General features: G+C 35.8%; 1 protein-coding gene across 1 annotated transcript in view; it reads left to right on the forward strand.

The window, feature by feature from the left end:
• The window catches only part of ADGRV1 (adhesion G protein-coupled receptor V1), a 252,208-nt gene that overhangs the window by 113,540 nt on the left and 117,009 nt on the right, over positions 1-21,659 (forward strand). Inside the window, exon 84 of the mRNA XM_062513025.1 lies at positions 1,165-1,265. Coding sequence (XP_062369009.1) covers positions 1,165-1,265 — 101 coding nt within the window. The remainder of the gene's footprint in view (positions 1-1,164; positions 1,266-21,659) is intronic.

The raw sequence follows: 21,659 nt of genomic DNA on the forward strand, positions 1-21,659 counted from the left end.
GAACAATACTAAACAGCAAAACCTCTTGCCCCTCCAAAGAGATGACAAATCCAGAAGAGTCCCTCTCGTGGGTTGCAGCCCGGCTCGCTCAGGCTGTTCTCAGTCCCTCTGGTGCTGGGAAATGTCACAGCCCAGGCCAGGCTTGGTGGGACACAGGTGCAAGCTCCCGGTGCTCCCCTGGGTTTTCAGTCCAGAGCAGGTTCCAACAATTCCAAGAAAAAGGAAAGAAAATCCACAGTCCAGGGAACTTTGCCTTAGCTAGCCAGAAAAAAACAACCAAAGCAAATGAGAGCTCTCTCCTGCTGTCCACTGCAGACAACACAGTCTGTGTGAAAGATGCATAGGAGCAAGAGCAGTCTCTGATAACAAACTCTGCACCTCTTCTGTCCCCCTTCACTCCTGGAACCTGTCTTAAAGATGCAGAACTCTGCAATATTCAACACCAACAGAGCAGACGACTGAGGACAGAAGCATCATAAACTGACCCCAAGACTGGGGTGTGGAAATGCGCAATTAACTCTAACTCTGAGATTTAGCACTGTTTTCCTTGGTGGCTGAAATTTCCTAGAGTCCTTTTCCCAGGAGCTATTATTGGTAGGAAAGGGACCTTTTCCATATTTGTTCTGTTCATGTTTATAATTAATTAGTGAAATGAAAAGTGGTGTCATTCCTCCTAACTACTGCTATAACAAATGTCTATGCTCAACACAGATTAAATGGGAGACTGACATTTAGCACTGCTAAAATAGTGCTACAACAGGAGGCATTTTTTATGTAACTGTTTCTAAAAACGTTTTTTGGATGCATTAATATGAACACTGAACACTGCCTTTGCTTTGTATATAATTGTTATGATAATCACCCATATCACACAGAAAGTGGCACCAAAAAGCAGTTTTCAAAAATTGCTTGTTTACATTTTGAAGTTGTTTTAGCTTCCAGACCCATGGGAACATTAAATACATGTCAGTACTTGAAATAAACTCATAAGTGATCCCACTGTGAACCAGAATGAACATAATCTCTCTGTAAGGCTTGTTTGTTTGGTCTTTTTTAGGTAATCTGCACTTCAAGAAACTTCTTCTGGATAATATAGAACAATTTTTAAGCCTGAACTTAACTCTAACTTTTTTTTTTTCTTTTATCTTTGTCATTTCTGTATAGGTTTCGCTTTGGCTATCATCTCCCACCTTTTCTGCACCAGATGTGCCATGTTTGCAGCTAAACTTCTCACTCATATGATGGCTGCTTGTTTGGGTACTCAGGTAAGAAAAAAGGCTGAAGTCTCAAAATGTAGAGTAAGTACATGTTTGCTTTCCTTTTCTTCACTTTCATGGCCTTCACTTTCAAGGTCTCAACAGACCTTCTTCAGTGTAAACATTTTTGGAAAACGTAGAGTTTCAACATGTGACACTTAAAATTAATCCAATATTCATATCCTCTTCTGGGAATTCAAGTGAAATTACATACTGTCTGAAAACATTTAATGAAAACTGTTGGATGGTAAAGCAATGTGAGAAGACAGTCCCATGTGTGGAATGCTGTTTCCAGTTCAAACTTCTGAAGGATTTTGAAAGTTATCTTCTGTTTTGGGCCCACAGGCTTTTCTGTCTGTGACCTGTTTTTTGGTTAAAATACACTGCATATTAACTTTTATATGTAATTCTGATCTCTGAAAAATAATTCTTGAGAACAGTTCCATATGGTGTGTAAATGTAATAATTCTAATTACAGAGGTACAGTTTGCATGGTTTTAAGTAATTTTGATATTCATCCTCAATACATGAAACACATGGGTCTCCTAATGCCTTTGCTTTTTGCTGTGCAATGATTTTGAAAGTTTAGAACATCATTTTTGAAAGAGGATTTTAGCAGGGTAACTGCTTAGGTAGTGAGTTAGTTCGGAGAGGAAGTAAAGACAGTTTGGCAGCAGCCATCAGATAAAGGAAAGTGGTTTTAAGTCAGAGTGAAAAGAGAGTATTTGACAAGGGAGAACTGAACTACTGTGCTAGCTGTTCTGAACAGCTGAAAGAAATTCCTTGTACAGTTACCTTTGCTGTGATATGTTGGCCTGTTGTGAACTAGCCTGATTAGGTAGCCAAAATGTCAAAGAAAACTCTGTGTAGATGATGTATGTACAGCTGTACCCACATACAAACATATGGACACTATACATATGATTAGAAATTCACAATGTAATTGAAAATTTCATGGGTTTGCTAACAACTCTGTATGAGAGAAGTTATTTAAGACAGTTTTAACTGAGAAGTTAACTATGGGAAAAATCAGCGCTTCATAGTTTAAATACAAGGAAAATGGTAGTATTTTCTCTTTCTATCTACTTATCTTTAGGCAATACTAGACACTGGATTTGTAACTCTTAACTCTCAAGGCATTCTGGAGAATGAAGGAAGCTGGTGTTTCTCTGTGTGGCTATACTTTTTATGAGAAAAAAAAACAAGAAAACAAAGAGCCAAACAAACACCCAGAAAAAACAACTGGAAGCTTCTCACAGTACCCCCACTGTTTTGCAGTAGCTCCACATACATAAATAATCAGTTTTTTGCCTAATATCTTCACTGGGTGTTTATTAGGTTTGTAATTTTGGGGTTCTTTTTAAATTGCTGCCAGTGCACTAGTTACTCATGTCTGTAGGTGGCAGCAAATCTTTTTAGCACATAGTTCAGCAACTTTCTGTTCCAAGGCTGTGCCTGTTTTGTAGTTGCTCACAACAGTTCATTTCTTCATCAGTGATGGGGGAAATGGTGATTCACAACATTCAACCTTCATTTCATTCTTGGTGTGTCCAGGGGCGCCAGCATTAATGGAGCATTTGTAAAGCATTCAAGAGTGGATGTTTCACTGTGTGTTTAGTGGAGCTCACTGGAAAACCATAAAAGCCTAGATACTTGTAAAACATTTTTTATTCCTTTCAAGCATAAGTTCATGTAACAATACTCTAAATGCACAAAGGAAAAAATTGCTTGGCTGAGATTTTCAGTTTAGGAGTAAATTTAGGTGAATTTTTGAGTGTTCAAAAAAATTAATGTTAGGAGAGCATAATTCACAGTGTCTCAGTACTAGTCATACTAGTCAATAAAATTCTTTTCAGAGCTATTAACCTAGAATACAATCTTAATAGGAACCATTATTATGGCTACCGTACTTTGCTTGAGAATTCCCAGGCAGAATGCATGAATAAGCACTTTATACATGGCTTGTTTATGTATACTCAACTTGATGCATCTTGTTCACATTAAATTTCAGGGGCCATTTCCACAGCACATGCTGAGTATTACAAATGACATTAATGTATGCTAAATTCTCTGTTTAGACATTTTGTGAGTGCACTGTTGAGCTGCTTTGCCTATATGCAGTAGCTGCTTCTCTGGAATAGTTGAACATTCATAGTCTGCTGACGGCAATTACCTTATACAAATGGCCTTCCATTCTTATGGCCAGCAAAGCAAAATTAAATTCTAGTTCAAATAGAAAAAAAAAGGTATAAGGGAAACTGTGTCATCCTACTTTGTCAAACAAAAAATTAGTATTTTCTAATTTATCCTGACCTCAAGCTTCTTATACACTACTGTGATGCACTTAGCATCATCACCATCACTGCAATGACTACCAAACTGCGAGGCCAAGTTGGTCCTACCACTGACTTCGATGGAAATGCATGGTGAAGAATTATACTTACTCTGTTTAAGTATTTGAAAATTGTGTTATTCAACCTGAACAGAAACACAAACATACAGTGTAACATGTCAGTTATGTTTTTCAAGAAGCAATAGTGCATATGATCTTCTTTTTAAAAAATCATTAAACATTTATTTAAAAATTATAAACTGCAGCCTTGGTAGAATTGTTGCTTTATTATTTTGACTCTTTCAGATTTGGACAATTTTGCCAGAAGATAAATTTTAAAGATGTGGTTAAATCTCCTAGAGATTATGAAGGAGCAGGATATGAATGAATGAATGAATGAATGAATGAATGAATGAATGAATGAATGAATGTTCATAGAGCCTGTATCTTCTGCCATCCTTTACAGAAACAGTGAAATGATGCTTCTGCTGTACTGTTTTAGTCTTAACTCTTCTCTTCCAAAATAAGGAAATTATTATCTTCTGCTACACATAAACAAAGCCCAAAAGAAATTTACCTATATACCTGGATAGGGGGAGCTTGCAAAGTGTGTTCCTAAATGAGGTGTCTAGAGTGATTCTCTGTACCATCCACCAGAGCTAACTAGTGACAATGAGTGACTGAGTGCCTGCATCTCTCCTGGCAGAAGAGAGAAGGTTTTGATTTTAATTTAGTCTTCCCTTATGGTAAGCCTGAGCCTTTTAGTTAGCTGCTGGGAAATCCTAGTTAAAGGACTTTTTCTGAAGAAGCTGGAAGGTACAGAGTTTCACTAAACTCCAGGTCCATATGAAACATGAAACTTCAGTGGAATAGGAAGCAAAAAATATTCTTACGCATTACTTTAAAGTTAGAGCCCTATTTCCCAGAGTGAGGGAATTTGTCTTTGAGGAAAAGTAGACCTGAGATTTCCTTGCTGTAACCTGACAGCAGCAAATAATGCTGGTGAGATACCAAAAATGCTTACCCATAAGATTTGAAAGGACACAGAGGAAGCATAAAAGAATTGTATACAGTGATCCAGAACTGGTGTGCATTTTAGAAATTTGGCTACGTGCTAATGCATTTTGTGCTGTTATTTTGTGTTGTGAAATATTTCAGTGAGAATTATGAGTGGTATGTAGTCTTCTTCTTCTACCCTTGATGTCATTGTTCCTGTCTTTGGGATAATAAACTCTAACGTTTCTATCTTCTGGAAGGAAAGATTCTACAGATGTCACTAAGAATGAAAGTGGAAAAGATTTTCTCTTCTACTGAAGTATTGGAACGCACAGCTAGCTGAGACCCTTGTTGGGTATGTCAGAAGGGAAAGGTGTATCAATAAAAATGCTCATGTGGGTAAGCTGCTTTCACCAGTTCCCTGCATAACATTTGTAGGATCACAGTAAATAAATTTTATGTACTTTAAAACAGTCACGCTGTCCCAGGGTATACAGTGTGTCTTCCCAGTTCTACTGAAAACGTGGTCCTCCGATAATGCAGCAGGCAGTGACTCCTGGAGTCCCGCCTATTTTCTTTGTTACTGTTGCAAGAATTAGGACCTTACCCTTTTCTCCAGGGACTGTATTATTAGGTTTCAAAGTGACTTATTACATTATTTACTAGCTGATTTCAGTAATTTCCACCAAGTCAGAGTACAGTTCACACAGCTTCTTTCAGAAGCAGTTTAATCATAAGTAGAACTATTTGGGAATTGGATTTGAATAAAAGACAGTTTCAGACTGGACTAACATAAATTGAATGCTTTTATAGCAAAGCAATACATTTTATGATCAATGAGGATTTGTGGGCCAATCTGTATTATTCTAAGTTTCTGTTTTTGAGTCTGCAATATCCAAGAAGAATCAGTCAAAGTTGGAGCTAATCAGAGACTTTTAGTAGAAGAAATTGTAATGTATATCAAAATTTCAATTTATAAATTTTATACATTGATCATATATATATGCAGACATTTTAAAGATGATGGATGGATGGATGGATGGATGGATGGATGGATGGATGGATAGATAGATAGATAGATAGATAGATAGATTAGATAGATATGAAGTGTGCTCAGTTAGATAAGGTGTATGAGGTCCTTCAGAATCTGAGAGTCAGGAAATTCTTACCTGGAGTAGTGGGGTACCCAATCATTGGAATATATATTACTATATTATTAACACACAATTAAACAGTGAGGAAGGACTGCTGCTGTAAAACAACAGCAGATCATTCATTACCTGATAACCCGTATTTCTTGTGAGGAGCTGGCTTCTCACAGAGCTCCTTATTGCAGAATATTTTTTTCTCCAGCAGAGGGAGTCAATTCGCCTGTGAGCTCCATCAAGTGCCAAGTCGCCGCAGCTCCAAGAGATTTTATATGACGATGCCGAATGCATGTAGTTAGGGCTAAAGCTCTAACTAAAAGTAAAAGGTTCTGGAAATGCTCTAAGAGTTTATCTTTACGGTCTCAGTCTAGGGTATGTGGAGTTGTACAAGCAGCTGAAAAACATATATCCCATGGAGAGAGGGTAGTGGTCATGGCCAGATAAATGAGTGTAAGAAATAAACTGAAAATATTCAGTTTAAAATTTGTTATTTGTCTTCATCTGCCGACACAGGATTTTGGTCTTTCACTGATAAGCTAGCACTATGGAAGTACCCATATATTTTTACTTTTGCTGGTTGTAGGCATTTTACTTCTACCACCCTTGTTCATTTTTCTCATTATGAGCCCCATGTAGTGTTATGCACAAGCTGATAGGTTTTTTTATAGATTGTCTCCTAGGGTTTGCCAAAGCTCAGATATATGAGCAATACTATAACATATGTTAGAATGCTGCTACATTACCTCACACCTCCTGTCCTCACTACAGTGAAATGTTCTATTTATCACTGGAAAATATAAGAATATGAGATTTCTATCAGCTAATGCCTTCCAGCTCTTTTTTATTATACTCTACTTTCTCCCAGCATCACAAGCAGTTGGGGACCACACACGCAGAGGAACAGATAGAAACTTTCCCAGGTTGCCTGTTCACTGCTGTTCTTGGTGTCTTGCTGTGAAGCAGGTTATACTGCTGCCTCTGTCTATTTTATGCTTCATTGTAATTTTTCAACTCTTTCTTCCATTTTCTGCCTCCTTTCTTCATCTGCCTTTGTTCTATACTCTCATGTGTGCCATTCTGCTTTAATAAAAAAAGTCGTTTTCTATTACTTCTTCTAATTAGCAAATCTCCTGTTGCTCTTTTCCCTGCTGAAGGCTTTCCTCAAACCAGCCTTGATGGGGAGGACAGCAGCAGTTGCTGTTACCCATAAATTCAGGCCATAGCAACATCTGTGCTGTGTTAATACGAAGTTTCAAAAACATTCTTAATTTAGCTTATCTTTTGGAGGAAAAAGTCTGTAAGGTTTTATGAACAGTACCACATCAATAGTTTTCCTTTACAGCTAATTAAAATTATACTAAACTTTGGATCTCTAAGTTCTGTTCTTTCTCCACTACTTTCTGTCACTTTGCTTGCTCCACATGCAAGAATGTTTTAAAGGGATCTTTTTTTCCCCATATTTGACAGCTTTCTCATTACCTACTTCATAACTTTAAGGCAGCTAATGTTCCATATACAGTAGATTCACAAGTCCTTTTCAGGACTTAATTGGATTATTTATACATATTAAACCAGAGCCTGACCTTGGCAGATTCAAATGGCAAGAATGTACTGGGGTTCTGATTGCTTTTGAAAATAACTGAACATTATTTTCATAAATACCAGCTTACTAATGATTGTGGTAAACTATGGTTAAATGCTTTTTAATAATACTTTATTTAATGATGATTAATGCTTAAATAATTTGTGATAGTTCACTCAGTAGAGTGTGGTTCAATTTTATATGCTGGTAGATCTGATTTTGTTCCCATGGTCATTGTTGCTATGGGTCTGTACCCTGTTGGTACAGAAAGTGCATTTTGAAGATGACATTATAGAAATTTATAAGGATTAAACAAACATAACATGATAGACTTTTTAACTTTTTATTGTTATTGTTAAGATGTCATTCTTTTTAAAATATAATTTAAAAGAAAGACACTAATACTAATGTAGATCTGATTAGATTCTGAAAAATTATCATGAAAACCTTAAATCCTTGGAATGACGGTGAATAATCAGTGAAATTATTAACATGGAGTTTGGGGTGTCTATTAGCCAGAGGGAGAAACCAGATGCATATAACTTATATGTTCACATGCAAAAAAAACTGTGTTCAAGTCGAACTGTGTTCAGTCATGAAAAAATGTTTTGAAAACCTTGATGCTGTATTTCCATGTTTCCATTTCAAAAAAATGAAAAAAAAAACCCAACAAAAACCAGGAAGCTTTTTTTGAGCAAAGATAAATGAATGAATAGAAATCAACTAAGCACAAGTCATGTGCATCATTATAAATTAACTTCTATGACTGAAACATTTGATAGGCATAGTAGAATTTTATGTGGGTGTCAGAGACCAGAGATGGGAGAAAGTGTACAGGAGATAATTAACTACATCATTTTACTTCACAGCTGAAATGGGATAGGAATCTTCCCTTAGTCAATAGTTGTAGATCAGCTGGCAAGAAGTAGCTTGGAAAGCAAAGGAATTCAAAGACCAAAGATTGTCTGTCTGTGAGTAAACAAACATAATTGAGTCAAGTGAACACCTAGCATCTCATTTTCCCAGGGATACAAAATGTTTATTCCACTCAAAGGATAAATATTCTGATGAAAATTGTTAGTCCCTTCCCCCTGTCCCCCTGTATTTATCCCTGGTCCTTGAAGTATCCAGAGACTTGCATTTTATTGTGTCCTGCAATAGTTTTGAATAGATACTGCTCCAAGCTATGGGTGGTAGAGAGTTGCATGTTCCATGCAGTCCAAACACAGGTCTTCCACCATTGCATAGAAGCAGGTGGGAAATAAGGAACATACAAATGTTTTCACTCTCTTATACAAGGTTAAGTATCACCTCTTTACACAAGCTTTCAGGCTTCTTGTGCTCTACAGCATCTGGATTCAAAATCAGGAAAACTCAACCTTGCAATAATTTGTGGTTTTGAGACCAAAAAGAAACCAAAAAAATCACAAACAGTAACTGCAAAAACTGAAGCTTTGTTTTAGGATAGGTTCCCTTTTATTTCTTTCTGATGTGTTCCCACAGTGAGAAAAATGTTGGAAAGAGAAGAATCAAGTTGGCATACAATATGAATCTATCCCATGAAGATGCATCAATCCTCTAAACCTAATATACAGAAGGTTTTTGTTTTGTCTTCCCACCACCTCTTTCACAGGTCTGCTTTGAGTCAGCACAACATCAAGACAGATAGAGAAATAGATAACTGAAAAGTACAGCTACAGACCTGTGTGTTCTATGTAAATTGATCATTAAAATTGGCTCATGGTTACTGCTGTTTGTTAACTTCTGAGGTATTTTTAAAATACTGCAAATTATGCTTGAGTATAATCTGTGATCAACTACAGCAGTGTTCTTACAGACAATTGGAGACAGTTAGATGAACATTTTCAAAAGCTCCATGAGAGATAAAAGACAGAGCTCTATAACAAAATCTATCTTCATGTTTAATTGTGCTCTTCAATTGTCACAGATCGTTGCAGCCACTCACCTTTGAGTAGTTTTGCATAGGTGGGTGGTTAATGTGTTTCTAAACCCTTATCTGAATGTTTGCCAAGTCATTAACTGATAGTGATATACAGCATCCTACCTGTTTGGTAGGATGCTGTATATCCTTGACATGGGATGGGTTAAAGCAATATCCATATATTAATCTTTTTATTTTGTATAAACCTGTACCTTGCCTTTAACTTTTATTCAGATTGTTATTTGGCATTAATATGTTGCAGCTCATTACTAACATGTAGCTGTGATCTAATGTGATGGCAACTAATCTTGTCAGTATAATTATCAGACTGGGCATCTCAGCTTCCTGCCTTTGAATAACAAAAGCTTTCAGGCTATATTAGATAGTAAATGCTAGCTATTGTTAAAATTTATTTTATTAACATCAGACCAATTTCTTAAAGCCTTGTGTAAATGTGGTTTAACTGGAAAAGGAATGAAATAGAAGCAGAGAAGGAAGTTGAATGAAGACTTTCACCATGTGATTAGTAAGTCTAAAACATTAGCTCTCCAGCCACCTTCTCTGTTATAAAATTATTTACAATAGTGATCAAAAGGTCACAGATAGCTTACTCTGATGAGAGAGAAATTTATGAAATGTTTCTCTCTAATGTGTTCTTGGTTGTTTTTCATATTGGTTTAAAATGAAGCTAGCTTTGACACCTTCAGCATTTAGACTGTATTCTGTCTTTGTTCTGTGCCTGTATTCTCAGTACTGTAAAAGGATAAAATCAAAGATGAACTTGCTCTTAATTGCAATAACAGATCATTCCTGACATATGAAACAAGTGCTGATTTTCTCCTTAGAAGAATGAGTGGAAAACTGGTCTTTTTACCACAAGTACAATTAAGAAGTCACTCCTTAGCAAACCACTAAAATGTATAGACTAAGTCTGCATCTGAGGTTGGTTGGCTGTGGTTGGAAGCAAAAGTCACTGGGAATAGCCCACCAAATTCTCATTTTCTTGTTGCCTGGAGGATTTTCCTTCAGATTTTTCATGAAGTTTTACTAAACTCAGTCTAGACATCCAGAAAGTATGTGTTGCAGAATAATACAATGTGGTGAGATGTCTCTGAAGATAGCTGTTTACAGCTTTTTGGTCTGAAATCCTTCTGCAGTGTGCGACACACACAGAGCTGGCAACTTTCACACAAGAGTGTATTTCACAACATTTGCTGAAGCTTTAGAGCTTTCAGTTTTGTTTTTTTTTAATTTTCATAATTAGTCCATTCACTTTTGGAGGAGGAAACACAGCATATCAGTTTTCCAGTATAAACTCTCTGTCCAAAGAGGTATCTCCCCATGCTAAGACACAAAGGAAAAAAGGAGCACTTTTTTTTCTAACCTCTTGAATTACTGACCTGTTATCTTCAGAATGTTGCAATGTTCTACAGGATTCTGCTAACATTTAGCTCTGTATAACATAATAGTTGTTCCCTTTTCAAAGTTACTGCCTAATTAGTTAATATACCTCCACTGGAAACAATTTTTTTTAAAGCAAAATCAAATAAATATATTTCTTTCTCAGTGGTACATTGCCCACTTAGTTCATAGTTATATATGGGTTCCTCACTTGTAGCTTTACAAATTTATGAAGTGTTCCATTACTTGTGATGCTTACAATATACTAGACATTATAAATAGAAATTTGAAGAAAAGAACTGGCCAGAAGAATTTTTAGTGTAAAGAATCTCCTTTCCCATTTGCTTTGTCAGATTCCTTTTCTTCCTGAAATTTCCACTGAACATTGTATCATATTACCCTTTTAAAGTATTGAAAGTTTTTGGGGGCTGTTGGTTGAAATACAAACACAGCATATGACTCCAGCTTTGGAAGTAATCACTTGCAGTCAGTGATGAAAATGTAAGTGTTGTAGGTTCACTTGGTTTTTTTATAATCCTGTGCAAGAATCACCAACAAGAAGTTGTAGCCATGATCCCCTAACATGCTAAATAATCCTAGGCAGGTCTGTTGCTAAGAAAATCTGATATACCACCCAGCTTTAGTCAAACACTGAGAAAACATCGAACTGCAAAAAATAAATGCTTTGTAAGACTTCATTTGTACTTTTCTAATTTAGAGGTGTAAAGAATTTAAGGACTTGTAACTATTATAGATAGCTTTTAACCAAGATCAAATAATATGTTTTCAAAACATCAGATGAATGTACTGCCTTTATTTAGGGGGAGAGAAGCACAGTTTTTCAATGGCATTGAAATTCTGTGGAATAAAATAAATTGATAGATTCCTTGTAATTTAATTTTCAGCATTCTTGGACTGAAGCAAATGGAGTTGGGATGTTATCTAAACTCAGGCTTGTCATTCTGCTTCCTAATATTCTTTCATGCCCATTTGTCATCACTTTCAACTAAGCGTTCTACCTTGTTTTCTTCAAATGAAAGAAAAAAAATCATGAGATTAAGAATATGTTCTTGTTTGATAGCTAGTCAAGTAGTGTTCTTTAAATAATCTAGTAAATTATGAGCTGCCATTTATCCATTAATTTAGTGGGTTTTCCTAAGATAGAATGAGATAAATGGATTAATTGTGGTGCATTGCCCAAAATAAGTTCTTTCCTAGGTCGCATTGTTGAACATAATTTTCAATATAGCCAATGCTTTCTAACTAAGATTTTCAAAGCTTTGTGTAGTAACATCCTATGACAGACAGAACTATTCAGGAAAGTCAAGTGTCACCAATAAATTCAAAACAGTAGAAATTCATCTCGGACTCTAAGTTTTTCCCCCCCTTCCTTTCCCAGAAAGACTTTGTGCCCATCAGGTTGAAATCTGGAGACTCAAATATTTTTATTGTAATTTGCTTTTAGTGTCAGTTCAGATGCGTGGTCTGTTCCATAGCATGATGGACTTCTCTTTGTCTGTCACAACACATCAGGCTAATAGTAGTTACTAGTTTTTCTGATGGTACAGAATTTCTAAAACTAATTGTGACTTTTCAGCAAGTCTAGAAGTCTGGTAATAATATGAAAAAGTTCTGCAGACTCTACTTTATCATTTTAAAAAGGAAAAAAAAAAAGCATGTCCTCTGTATTCAGAGTTGACTTTCCTCAGGGTCTTGAGGTTTTTTCCTCAGTAAACCCAAGAAAGAACCTGTTTTTTTGTTTATCTTAGAGGTTTGGAGGTTGGTGTTTTGTGTTTCCTTGCTTTTCTTTCAGACTTTGTTGTTGGTATAGGTCATCATAGCACTCAGTGAGTCTCAATTCACTCTGGGAATGTCCCTGTTTGAAAAGACAGGTGTCTGCTAGGGAGAGCAAGGCCCTCCCTTGAAATGGAGAAAGTAAATCCTCTTCCTCTGAATTAGTATAATTTTGAAATTGAGGGGCTCTCAGGCAAATATATGGGGATAGGAATAACAGTTCTTTACTAGTACGTATCATAAGGCAAAACAACAAGTAGCATGAAATGAACTCCAAGCAGACCAGGAACCAGTTCCAGCCCTCTCGGCCGAGGGCTCTTTCCCCTTTGGTGCAGTTCCTGTTGCAGCTGGCAGTGAGTGCTGGCAGGCTCCCGGTGGACGAGGCAGATGTGACAGTCCCTGCACAGCTGCAGGGGTGCTGGGGATGATGGTGGCTGTGTCCCGCACGGGAAGGGCTGGAGGAGAGGTGGGAAGGTCAGGAAACAGCAAGCTGAAAGCGGGATGATGCCCTAGCAGGGTTGTTGAGTCCAGCAAGAGAAGAGGCAGCGCTCAGCGTTGGGATGGTGGGGGTGTAGCAGCGACCTTTCTCCTCTGGGAGCCAAAAGTGAGAGAGCCCGCAACTGTCCCTCACCCTTCTTTTCCTGCTTCCAATCTCAAGGCCCCCCCCTTTCCCCCCACCACCCTCCGAGAGAAACTCCCAAAAAAACAGGGAGGCTCTCCCTCCCCCCATCTCAAGGTCTCAGGGACCTAGCCGTCACTACTTCTTAGCACATCAATGGGAAAAAGTTCCACAGGCAGAGAGGAAAGGAAAAACCAACTCCCAACAGGGAATGGGAAGCTAGTTCCCCTGTATAAGATTGTCATATATTTTTTACTTGTCTTTATTTGTTTTTAAAGTTTTCACATTTCTGTATAAAATCATGAAAGTTGTAAGTCCATGTTTCTTGTCAGTGGGCCACTTGTTTCTGTGCATTTGCTATTGTTTATTCTAAAAGAAAAACAAACAAAAACAAACAAAAAAAAACACAGAAAGAAAACAGCCAACCAAACAAAAAAAACACCAAAACAAAACAAAACCAGTCTAAATTTCCTTCTCTTAAGTTTTTTTGATCCAGTGCTTAGTAACATTTTGGGTGACTTAAGGAGGATTATGAACAGAGAGTGACCCAAATACATCTGCTGAGTAGGTATGCATTAGGGTAGAAATTAACTGGTCATTAATAGCTAAATCATAACTCAGAATAAAAGAGTAATTAGGATGAGAGGACCTCTAGAGATCATGTAGTCCAACTCCTTGCTCAATGCTCCCCTTTCAAATGAAAGAATACAAAGAGCTGTTTAGTTCAGATTTCATTCTGATCAGACAGGTATATGCTAGGAAGTAGTTTGTTTCTTGCAATTCTAGTACTTCTGGGTGGATATGAAATTCAGAATGGGATTGGTGTTTTTCATTGATATTAATCTCAGATTGTTGGAAATTATAAATCAAAGGCTTCTGGTTGAAAAGGTTCATAATTAAGCAGTAATCTAAATGCTCTGAATAGTCTAAATGATTCCAACTAACTTGCATTTTTCAAAATGCTACTTCTTGTGATTACACTTGGAGATGTGATTAAAGATAATTCTTATGGTTTAGCTCTGTAGATCATATTGTTGCCTCCTGAATTTTAGAAAATACTTTTATATGCTTGATTTCAATGGTTATAATGAAGGTATTTTATTGTATGAGCTATAACTCTGAGTGATATCTACACTTTGGTTTCAGAGATATATGCTTTTAACTTAAGTTTTATTGAATATAAAAACTTAAACTTGCCAGCTACATTAACTTTTTAATATTATTTTCCAAGCTGTTTTCAAACAATTATTGTGAAACAGCCAAACCAGACTTTCTCTTACAGTCTGATAAAATGCCCAGATTAACTATGTGGGTGTATGTGTGTATCTGAGATTGAAATTCTGAAATGTTGTGCGAGAGGTTCTTCTTGCAAAGCAGGTTTAACTGAGGCAGGACTACTGTATATCTCTCACAGAATTCTTTAGAAGCCTAATCTCTACCTCTGTTCAATTATCCAATATGTTTGTCTATCACATGGCCTCTGTTGATGTGGTCACTTACTCCTCTCAAATTTAACTTTGATTTAGAGTATGAATCAAGATGTTTAATGTCAGATTAATTCCTGGGAATAAAATCCCACTTAATGTGAAATTAAGATCTAGTTCATATTTAGGCAGCTCAATTATCATGCTTTTTGAGCATATTATAATCAGAATATTTCCTTCATTTTACATAGAAAAGTAACAAAAAATGCAGTGTGGTACAGTAAAATGCTCTTTGTTCATTAAAATAATTAAAAAGCAAGAAAGTTAAAGAAATTATCATATGCTTTATATATTGTATTGAAGTTAGTAATAGGATCAAGAATAGCATCAGAAAAGACTTCTGGTATATCCAACTGTGTATAGGAGAACTGAAGCTTTATATGTGACAGCTAAGTTATACCAGCTATGCGCTGCTGAAGTCTGTAGAGCTACCTCTCTATTCAGATTCTTTGTCAAAAATTGCTCACAGGGAGTGAAGACAGCATATCCTTATGCAGATCTTTTTTTACAAACAACTACAAAAAGTTGTCAGTGTGGTTGCTAATTAATAAAATATGAATCAAGAACAAAATTCCTTTTCCCATATTAAAGCACAAATTTAGTCTATATCCTTTCAGTATTACACTAACAAAATTGTACAGTACCCTGTGTTAGCATAGTCTGACTGTTCAGCAACTGTTCTAGTAGTAGGGCTTCCACAAAAACTGTCTTCAGTTCTGTGACTAACCTCCCCATGCTCCCTTCCTGCAGAAAGAAATTCTTCCTCACTGTGACAGAAGTTGAGTTGGACTCCTGCTTTGAATAACTTTGTCAGGGAGGCTATCCCTTTTCCTTCTCTGCAGAGAGATTACGTTTGCCACATTGAATTTAACTTTTCTAAAGGGAATTTCTCCACTTCCCTTTGTGGAGAAATCTCTTTGTGGTGTCTTCATCCTGTTGGTATCAAAGCAGTGCAGAGCCCAATCAGCTTTTAGAGTGCTAAAGCATGCAAACAGCTGTGAACAGTAGCCATAAATTTGTCCAGCAATAAAAAAATATTGCCTTTTTCTTTTAGTATAAATTCAGAAATTAAGGGGAAATTAAGGTAGCTTCTAAAATGTTGTAAGAAGAAATACATAGTTTTGATCTAGACATCTAAAGATGGTAAAAATATCTTGGATCAGTAATTTAAATGTTGTATAATAAATTACAGGATAAAATATCAATACTCAAATTACATATAAGAAACTTATTTTGTGAAAAGTTTAGTTGCTAGATGAAAAGAAAGTTACTAGATTGGGTAATGGAGTTAATACATTTCTTTAGCTGGCCAGGTTTTTGTCATTAAATTATAATTTAATTTATTGAGGAATAACAGTGTAGAAATATGTAGAATTTACAATTTCTTTGAAAAGCATTGGTTTGAATTTCTTTTGAAAATGCATATGTTTGAAAACAGAAAAGAAATTCCTTTCCCTGGACTGAACAAAAGTAAAGAAAAATTTGTTTTGGTTGGTTTGATTTTGGTCTATTTATCTAAGTGGTGTCATGGTGTCTAAATTATGACTTTTTTAAAAGAGTTAGAACATAAATGCTAAATTTTATTCATTGGTAGCAAACTATATGAAACTGCCTATGATAAACTATTTAGGTAATATGGGAAGGTTATTACATGTGCTAAAAGCTCATTGTAGATTTTGTCTTTGGGTTGATAATTGCTGTGAAATTCCATATAATGCCATCCTGCTTTAATCAGTTGGCCAAATTGCAGTAATTTCCAAGACAAGAAAAGCACAATAATAATTTTATAAGACCACCCGATCTAATCAGAGGTAGACAAATGTGTTTTTCTTCTTACAAAATAGAAATTAAGTGGTTAGGCTGCAGTTTCTGTGAAAGCTGGGTTCCCTCATTATTTCTGGCTTATTTATGTTTAGAAATTAATAACAACTAAGAATAAGACACTATTCAGTAACTTGTATTGCCGGAAATGATGACAGTGCTAAATAGATTTCCTTTTTGTAAAAAGGTCCAATTACTCCATTATTGATGACATTATTGAGGTACTCATTAAATGTGCCATTATTTAATGGGTTCAAGTTAGTTTAAAACCTTCATTAAAGGATTGCTGTAGGGAGCTTTGTAATCTTGTATTTTTCCATCCCTCCAGTGTTACATTTCATACTGTCGCTATAAATTTGGGAACTTTTTCATTTGAACAGTGAATGTGGAGTCTCAGGTTATGTAGATTTCAGATTATCGAAAAAACTGGAAACACTTAAGCTTCATCAGTTTCCCTTGGCCTCTTAGAAATTTTTGTATGATGTTACAGTGATGGTTATTTGTTTTGTTGGTCTTAATATCAGTTGTCAGTTTGCTGTTTTGATAAAGTGTCCCATTAAATAGTACTAAATTTCACAAGTGATCAGTGGCAGAATACTATCCAGTGTGAGAAACAGGGCAACCAGGAAATTCTGCACTTAATGTGAATGCATCTTTTATACTCTGTAGTTAGAGAAGGAAGCATCAACATACAGTTGGCATTGCTGTTATTCCCTTATTTTGGAGAAGTTTTAGAGAACTGTTATTGTAATATCCTAGGATTGTAGGGGAAAAAAGGCATTAATATCTAAAACTGTTTTCTATTGTAATTTTTTGTTACAAGCATTCCAATTATATCTAAAGTTCAATTGGTAATGAAGATATTACCAAAATATTTCTTCCAAAGCTTAAAAAAATCGTCCTCTGATTATTTTTTAAATTAAGAGGCATTTTTCATCTGGCAGAAGTTTTTTGTTTTGAAAGAGAGTGTTTACCTCTGCAGTCAGTAATCAATTTCTTTCACTTTTTCACTTATTGTAAGTTACTTTTCAAGCATTCTCATTTATTTAATCAGGCCTGCTTAGGAATAAGTATCTCAAAATGTGAGAATCTAGTTCTAGAATTTGTTTCAGAACTGACATACTGATTTTAGTAGACTGATGTTGGATGGATCTTGTATGAAGGATGCTTTGGGGAGCTTCTGTGCATTGTCATTTCTCAGGGATCACCATGTCAGTGAAATATAAAGTATAAAAGTATGAAGTATGAAAAGCTTTCCATATTTTAAAGGTGTGTCTAAACTGTACTGGACTAAAAACTGACCTGTCTTTGTTTACATACACAGACATACATACATAAATTAATGTGGAGATGTACATAGACGTATGATATATACACATAGGAAATATTACAGAGAAAAGAGAGAAAAGACAGAGACTAGCTGGATGGAATGTGTGCATATTTAAATAGATATTTTATCTTTTTTATAACATTATTTCCAAATGTGTGGACATGTTGATGGTGCCTTTCTTCTGCCCTCCTCTTCTTAACGGCAATTTCTTCCTGTAATCTTGCCTGTTGAGGGGAATAGTTATTATTTCTGTAAAGCCAGCTGTTTGCCAAGTATTTCAGGTGTATTCCAAGATGGATTTATATTGAATAAATGTCTTCTCACGTGTGATTACATATGTCATTGTTAATCTAGTGATTTTGCTTCTTGTAAGTCTTTGGATTCATGAGGCATTTCCTCTGAATTCTCCTGCTGTGATTCACAGGCCAGAATACTCCTATTACTAATCTTAGCCTGCAAAATTTGCTTCATAAGCAGAGAAACCATTATGTTTCTTCCACAGTAGCTAGTGGAATTTTCATTGTTTCCCTTTCTTAAGCCTTTATCAACTACTGCTTAAAAATAACTTATATCACCCTTGTTCTCATTATACCAATCTCTCCACCCCCTCCCATTTCCCACCCTTGTTACACTGAAGTACTGTATTTGTTTGATTTCTTCTTTCCTTCATCCTTCATCAGTCTCGCCATCTGAGCCCACTCCAATCCTTCATTGATCACTGCCACTTATGACTTCTTCATATCTAGCCCTTAGCACTGAGTGACTGCTGCGCTGTGATTTGACTCTTTGCTGCTTTCTCAAAAAAGTCCTTGTCTTTCTGATGCCTTCCTGCAACTCCTGTTATTTTCCACACCAATCTCAACAAAAACTTCTTGCACTTAGCTAAGCCAAATAATTAATCCAGCTCATTTCTATTTAAATGGAAGCCCCTTTAAACTCTTTAAATTGTGGTTACCAATTGTTACTGGAGACTGTAATCTCGGTCTTTCATTCTGTGGGACTCCTTTTAACATGCTCAGCTACAAATGCCTTTGCTGTGGTGATGAACATGAGAAACTTGTCTTCTCCATTCCCATGCAACATTACTGCAGGATGCCATTCAGGTCCGAACCCATCTTCTGTCGTGTGGTAAACAAGTCCTCTTCTTTGAATTGTCTCATTGGTCTGCATTAATTGTGCATATGAATGGGGCTTGCACAGTTCAGGCATGATTTGAATACCTAATGAACTCTACTGAGTGAACATTAGAATGGCACTAGGTTTAAATTTATACTGCAGGCAGTAGCAGTAGGGTATGAGTTTTTTGTTTGAGACCTGAAGAGCAGTCAGACTTAGAAATTTGAAAATAGTAAACAGTAGGAGCTTGGAGAGATGATCAGTCAGTCACCTTTTCCCTAAATTTTCCACATTCAACTGTTTCTTTTCAGACTTTTTTTCCTCTTAACTAACACATTTGTTGTAGGAAAACATGAGAGAACGAGTAAGTTTTAACAGCAGTAATACAACTTTCAGTTCTTTCTTACAAGCTGTGAAGTCAAACACCAGTAGAGCTGTAAAATTCTGGGATATTTTGATATGTAATACTTAAAGTTAAGTATAAAATAATAAATACTGTGTTTTTTCTTAATTTATTAAACTGCTTGCATTTTTTATGAACCATGTAGAAGTCTCAAAAATTGGAACATGCTGATTTTGCTCATTCAGGTCTTTGTTTAGACATATATAATATTGGTGACTTAAATAATATCATTGTCTGTTGTTCAACATGTCTGTGTTTTAACAGAATTTTTTAATCTCAACTGCATAAGCACCTAAGCCTTGTTTCAAAATTAGGGACAAATCAAATATATAATCTAAGCCTAGAACTGTAGATAAGGTATTTCCAGACACATACTGTAAAGCAGATCCTCACACCTGATTTCTGAGCTGTATTTGCTTTTGACCTTTACTGTGAAGTTTAATTTTGTTGAAATGCTTTGCCTTATAACAGAGTACAAGGCAGAGAGCCCAAAGATCCTGCAAATGAGCTCTGGTTTAGGCTTGCAGACTGGACAGCTGTGCTAGTGTAGCATTCAACTTGAACCAATTAATTCTACCCAGAGGCAAGTCTTATTTGTGTCCACCTAGACAAGATATAACTTTTTTCCCAAGCTCCAGGCAGTATTTGTGTACTGCTGCACTGCACTACTGGGGTGTAATGGCTTTGGCTGTCAGAGACCCATGTGCTAAGCAACTTAACAAGTGTGCATGTGTCATTAATACACTTTTTCTCAAGATTTGACTTAGCAGTGTGGTGCATTATGTAAATTCCTCCTCAGTCTCATACTGTTTTGCCTGTTCTACACTAGCCTCCACTTTTGATTCTCATTTCCTACAGAGCTGTATACACAATTCATTTTTCTATTGGTAACAAAAAATTAGCAAGTCACATTATTACTTAGTAAATCAGATTGGACAATTTGATATTTAGGGAGGATTTAATGCCCTCTCCTAGATATATGACATGTTTCTGTGAGAGATTTGGTAATATTTACAAATGACATGACTTGGAAAGAAATGAAACAACATATACTAATGAAATTGGCTACGCCAGGAGTTCATAATTTCTAAACTATTTAACATCATTTGTAGCAAATTGGGCTACTTCCCAATGTAATATACAATGAGACAGGAAAAAAAGTATATGTAAAAAAAGTATATGTATCTCTATATTTGATGTTCTTGTCTCAGGGAGTTTAACAGTGGCTATATAAAAGACTATGTATTTTTGTGTGTATGTTTGTATAGCTGAAATACAAGTCATACTTCCCATGTGTTCTCTGTGTCAGTTTTCTTTTTTGTATACTGTACTGGCTGGTAAAGATGAAGTTAATGTTCTTGAAAAAAGACTCTACAGTGCAGTGTTGATAACAGACCAGTGTTCTGTCTGTTTCTGAAAAGGTCTTGTGTGTTGTTAAGACTTTCTGTTTTTCTCACAGCCTCAATGGCAAGTAGTCTGGGAGAGGGAAAGGATGTAGGAAGGGACACAATAGATGCAGCTGACCCGGGTGACCTAAGGAATGTTCAGTACCATGTATCATCATATTTAGAAATAAAAATTGAGGGACAGGAGTTAGCCTTGGTTGGAGTTTGGCTGGGCATCTGTCTGGCTGTGGGAGCTGATGAATGCTTGCTTTTGTATCACTTGTTTGATTGCCTTTCCTTCACTTACCAAATTTTCTTTATCATAATCAGTTTTTCATTTGTATGAATACTTTTCACATTGCTTTCATATGACCTAGTAAAAGCTAGGGAGGAAAGTATTTTTGAAATTTATACTAATTTTATAATTTTTATTGTTTTTAGTTTGCCCACTGTCTTGCAGCAGATACTTTGGCTAAAGAAAAACTATTTTTTAGGAAGAAAAGTAGCATCATATAAGGTTTTCTTTCTAAACACAGAGTGATAACATTACTGAAATACTGCAGGAACAAGCATTTGTCCATTGGAACAATTCCTGAAAAAAACAATATATATCTTCCTAGTGTCAAGTATATAATATTTTCTTTCTAGAATTAAACAGTTAACCCAGTGAAATTATAATGAAAACCGTGAGTGGGTTTTATATATGTGATAAACACTCTGAATAATGCTTTAATTTTCTAGAAAAAAGTTACTAAATCTACCCTGATAAATTTGTTATTGTCATGTTTATGATTAGTTTTTATGTTTCAGTGAATAAATCCACCTAAATACAAGTTTTTTTAATAACTCCAATACAATTTTTTCACCAGATCTTTGACCAGCCACACTGGGACATGTACTTTTCAATATTCAGAAATATATTTTCTGCTATAGTGAAGAAATCTGTTGTTTGGCAGTAAAGGCCCTTCACTCCTTTTACTCTTTATATTTCTCAATTTTCAAGTATTACTGTTACATGTTTGGCCTTGTCACAAATGCCTCAATTTCCCT

This window comes from Cinclus cinclus, chromosome Z (assembly GCF_963662255.1).
Source record: "Cinclus cinclus chromosome Z, bCinCin1.1, whole genome shotgun sequence".
NCBI classification, from domain to species: domain Eukaryota; kingdom Metazoa; phylum Chordata; class Aves; order Passeriformes; family Cinclidae; genus Cinclus; species Cinclus cinclus.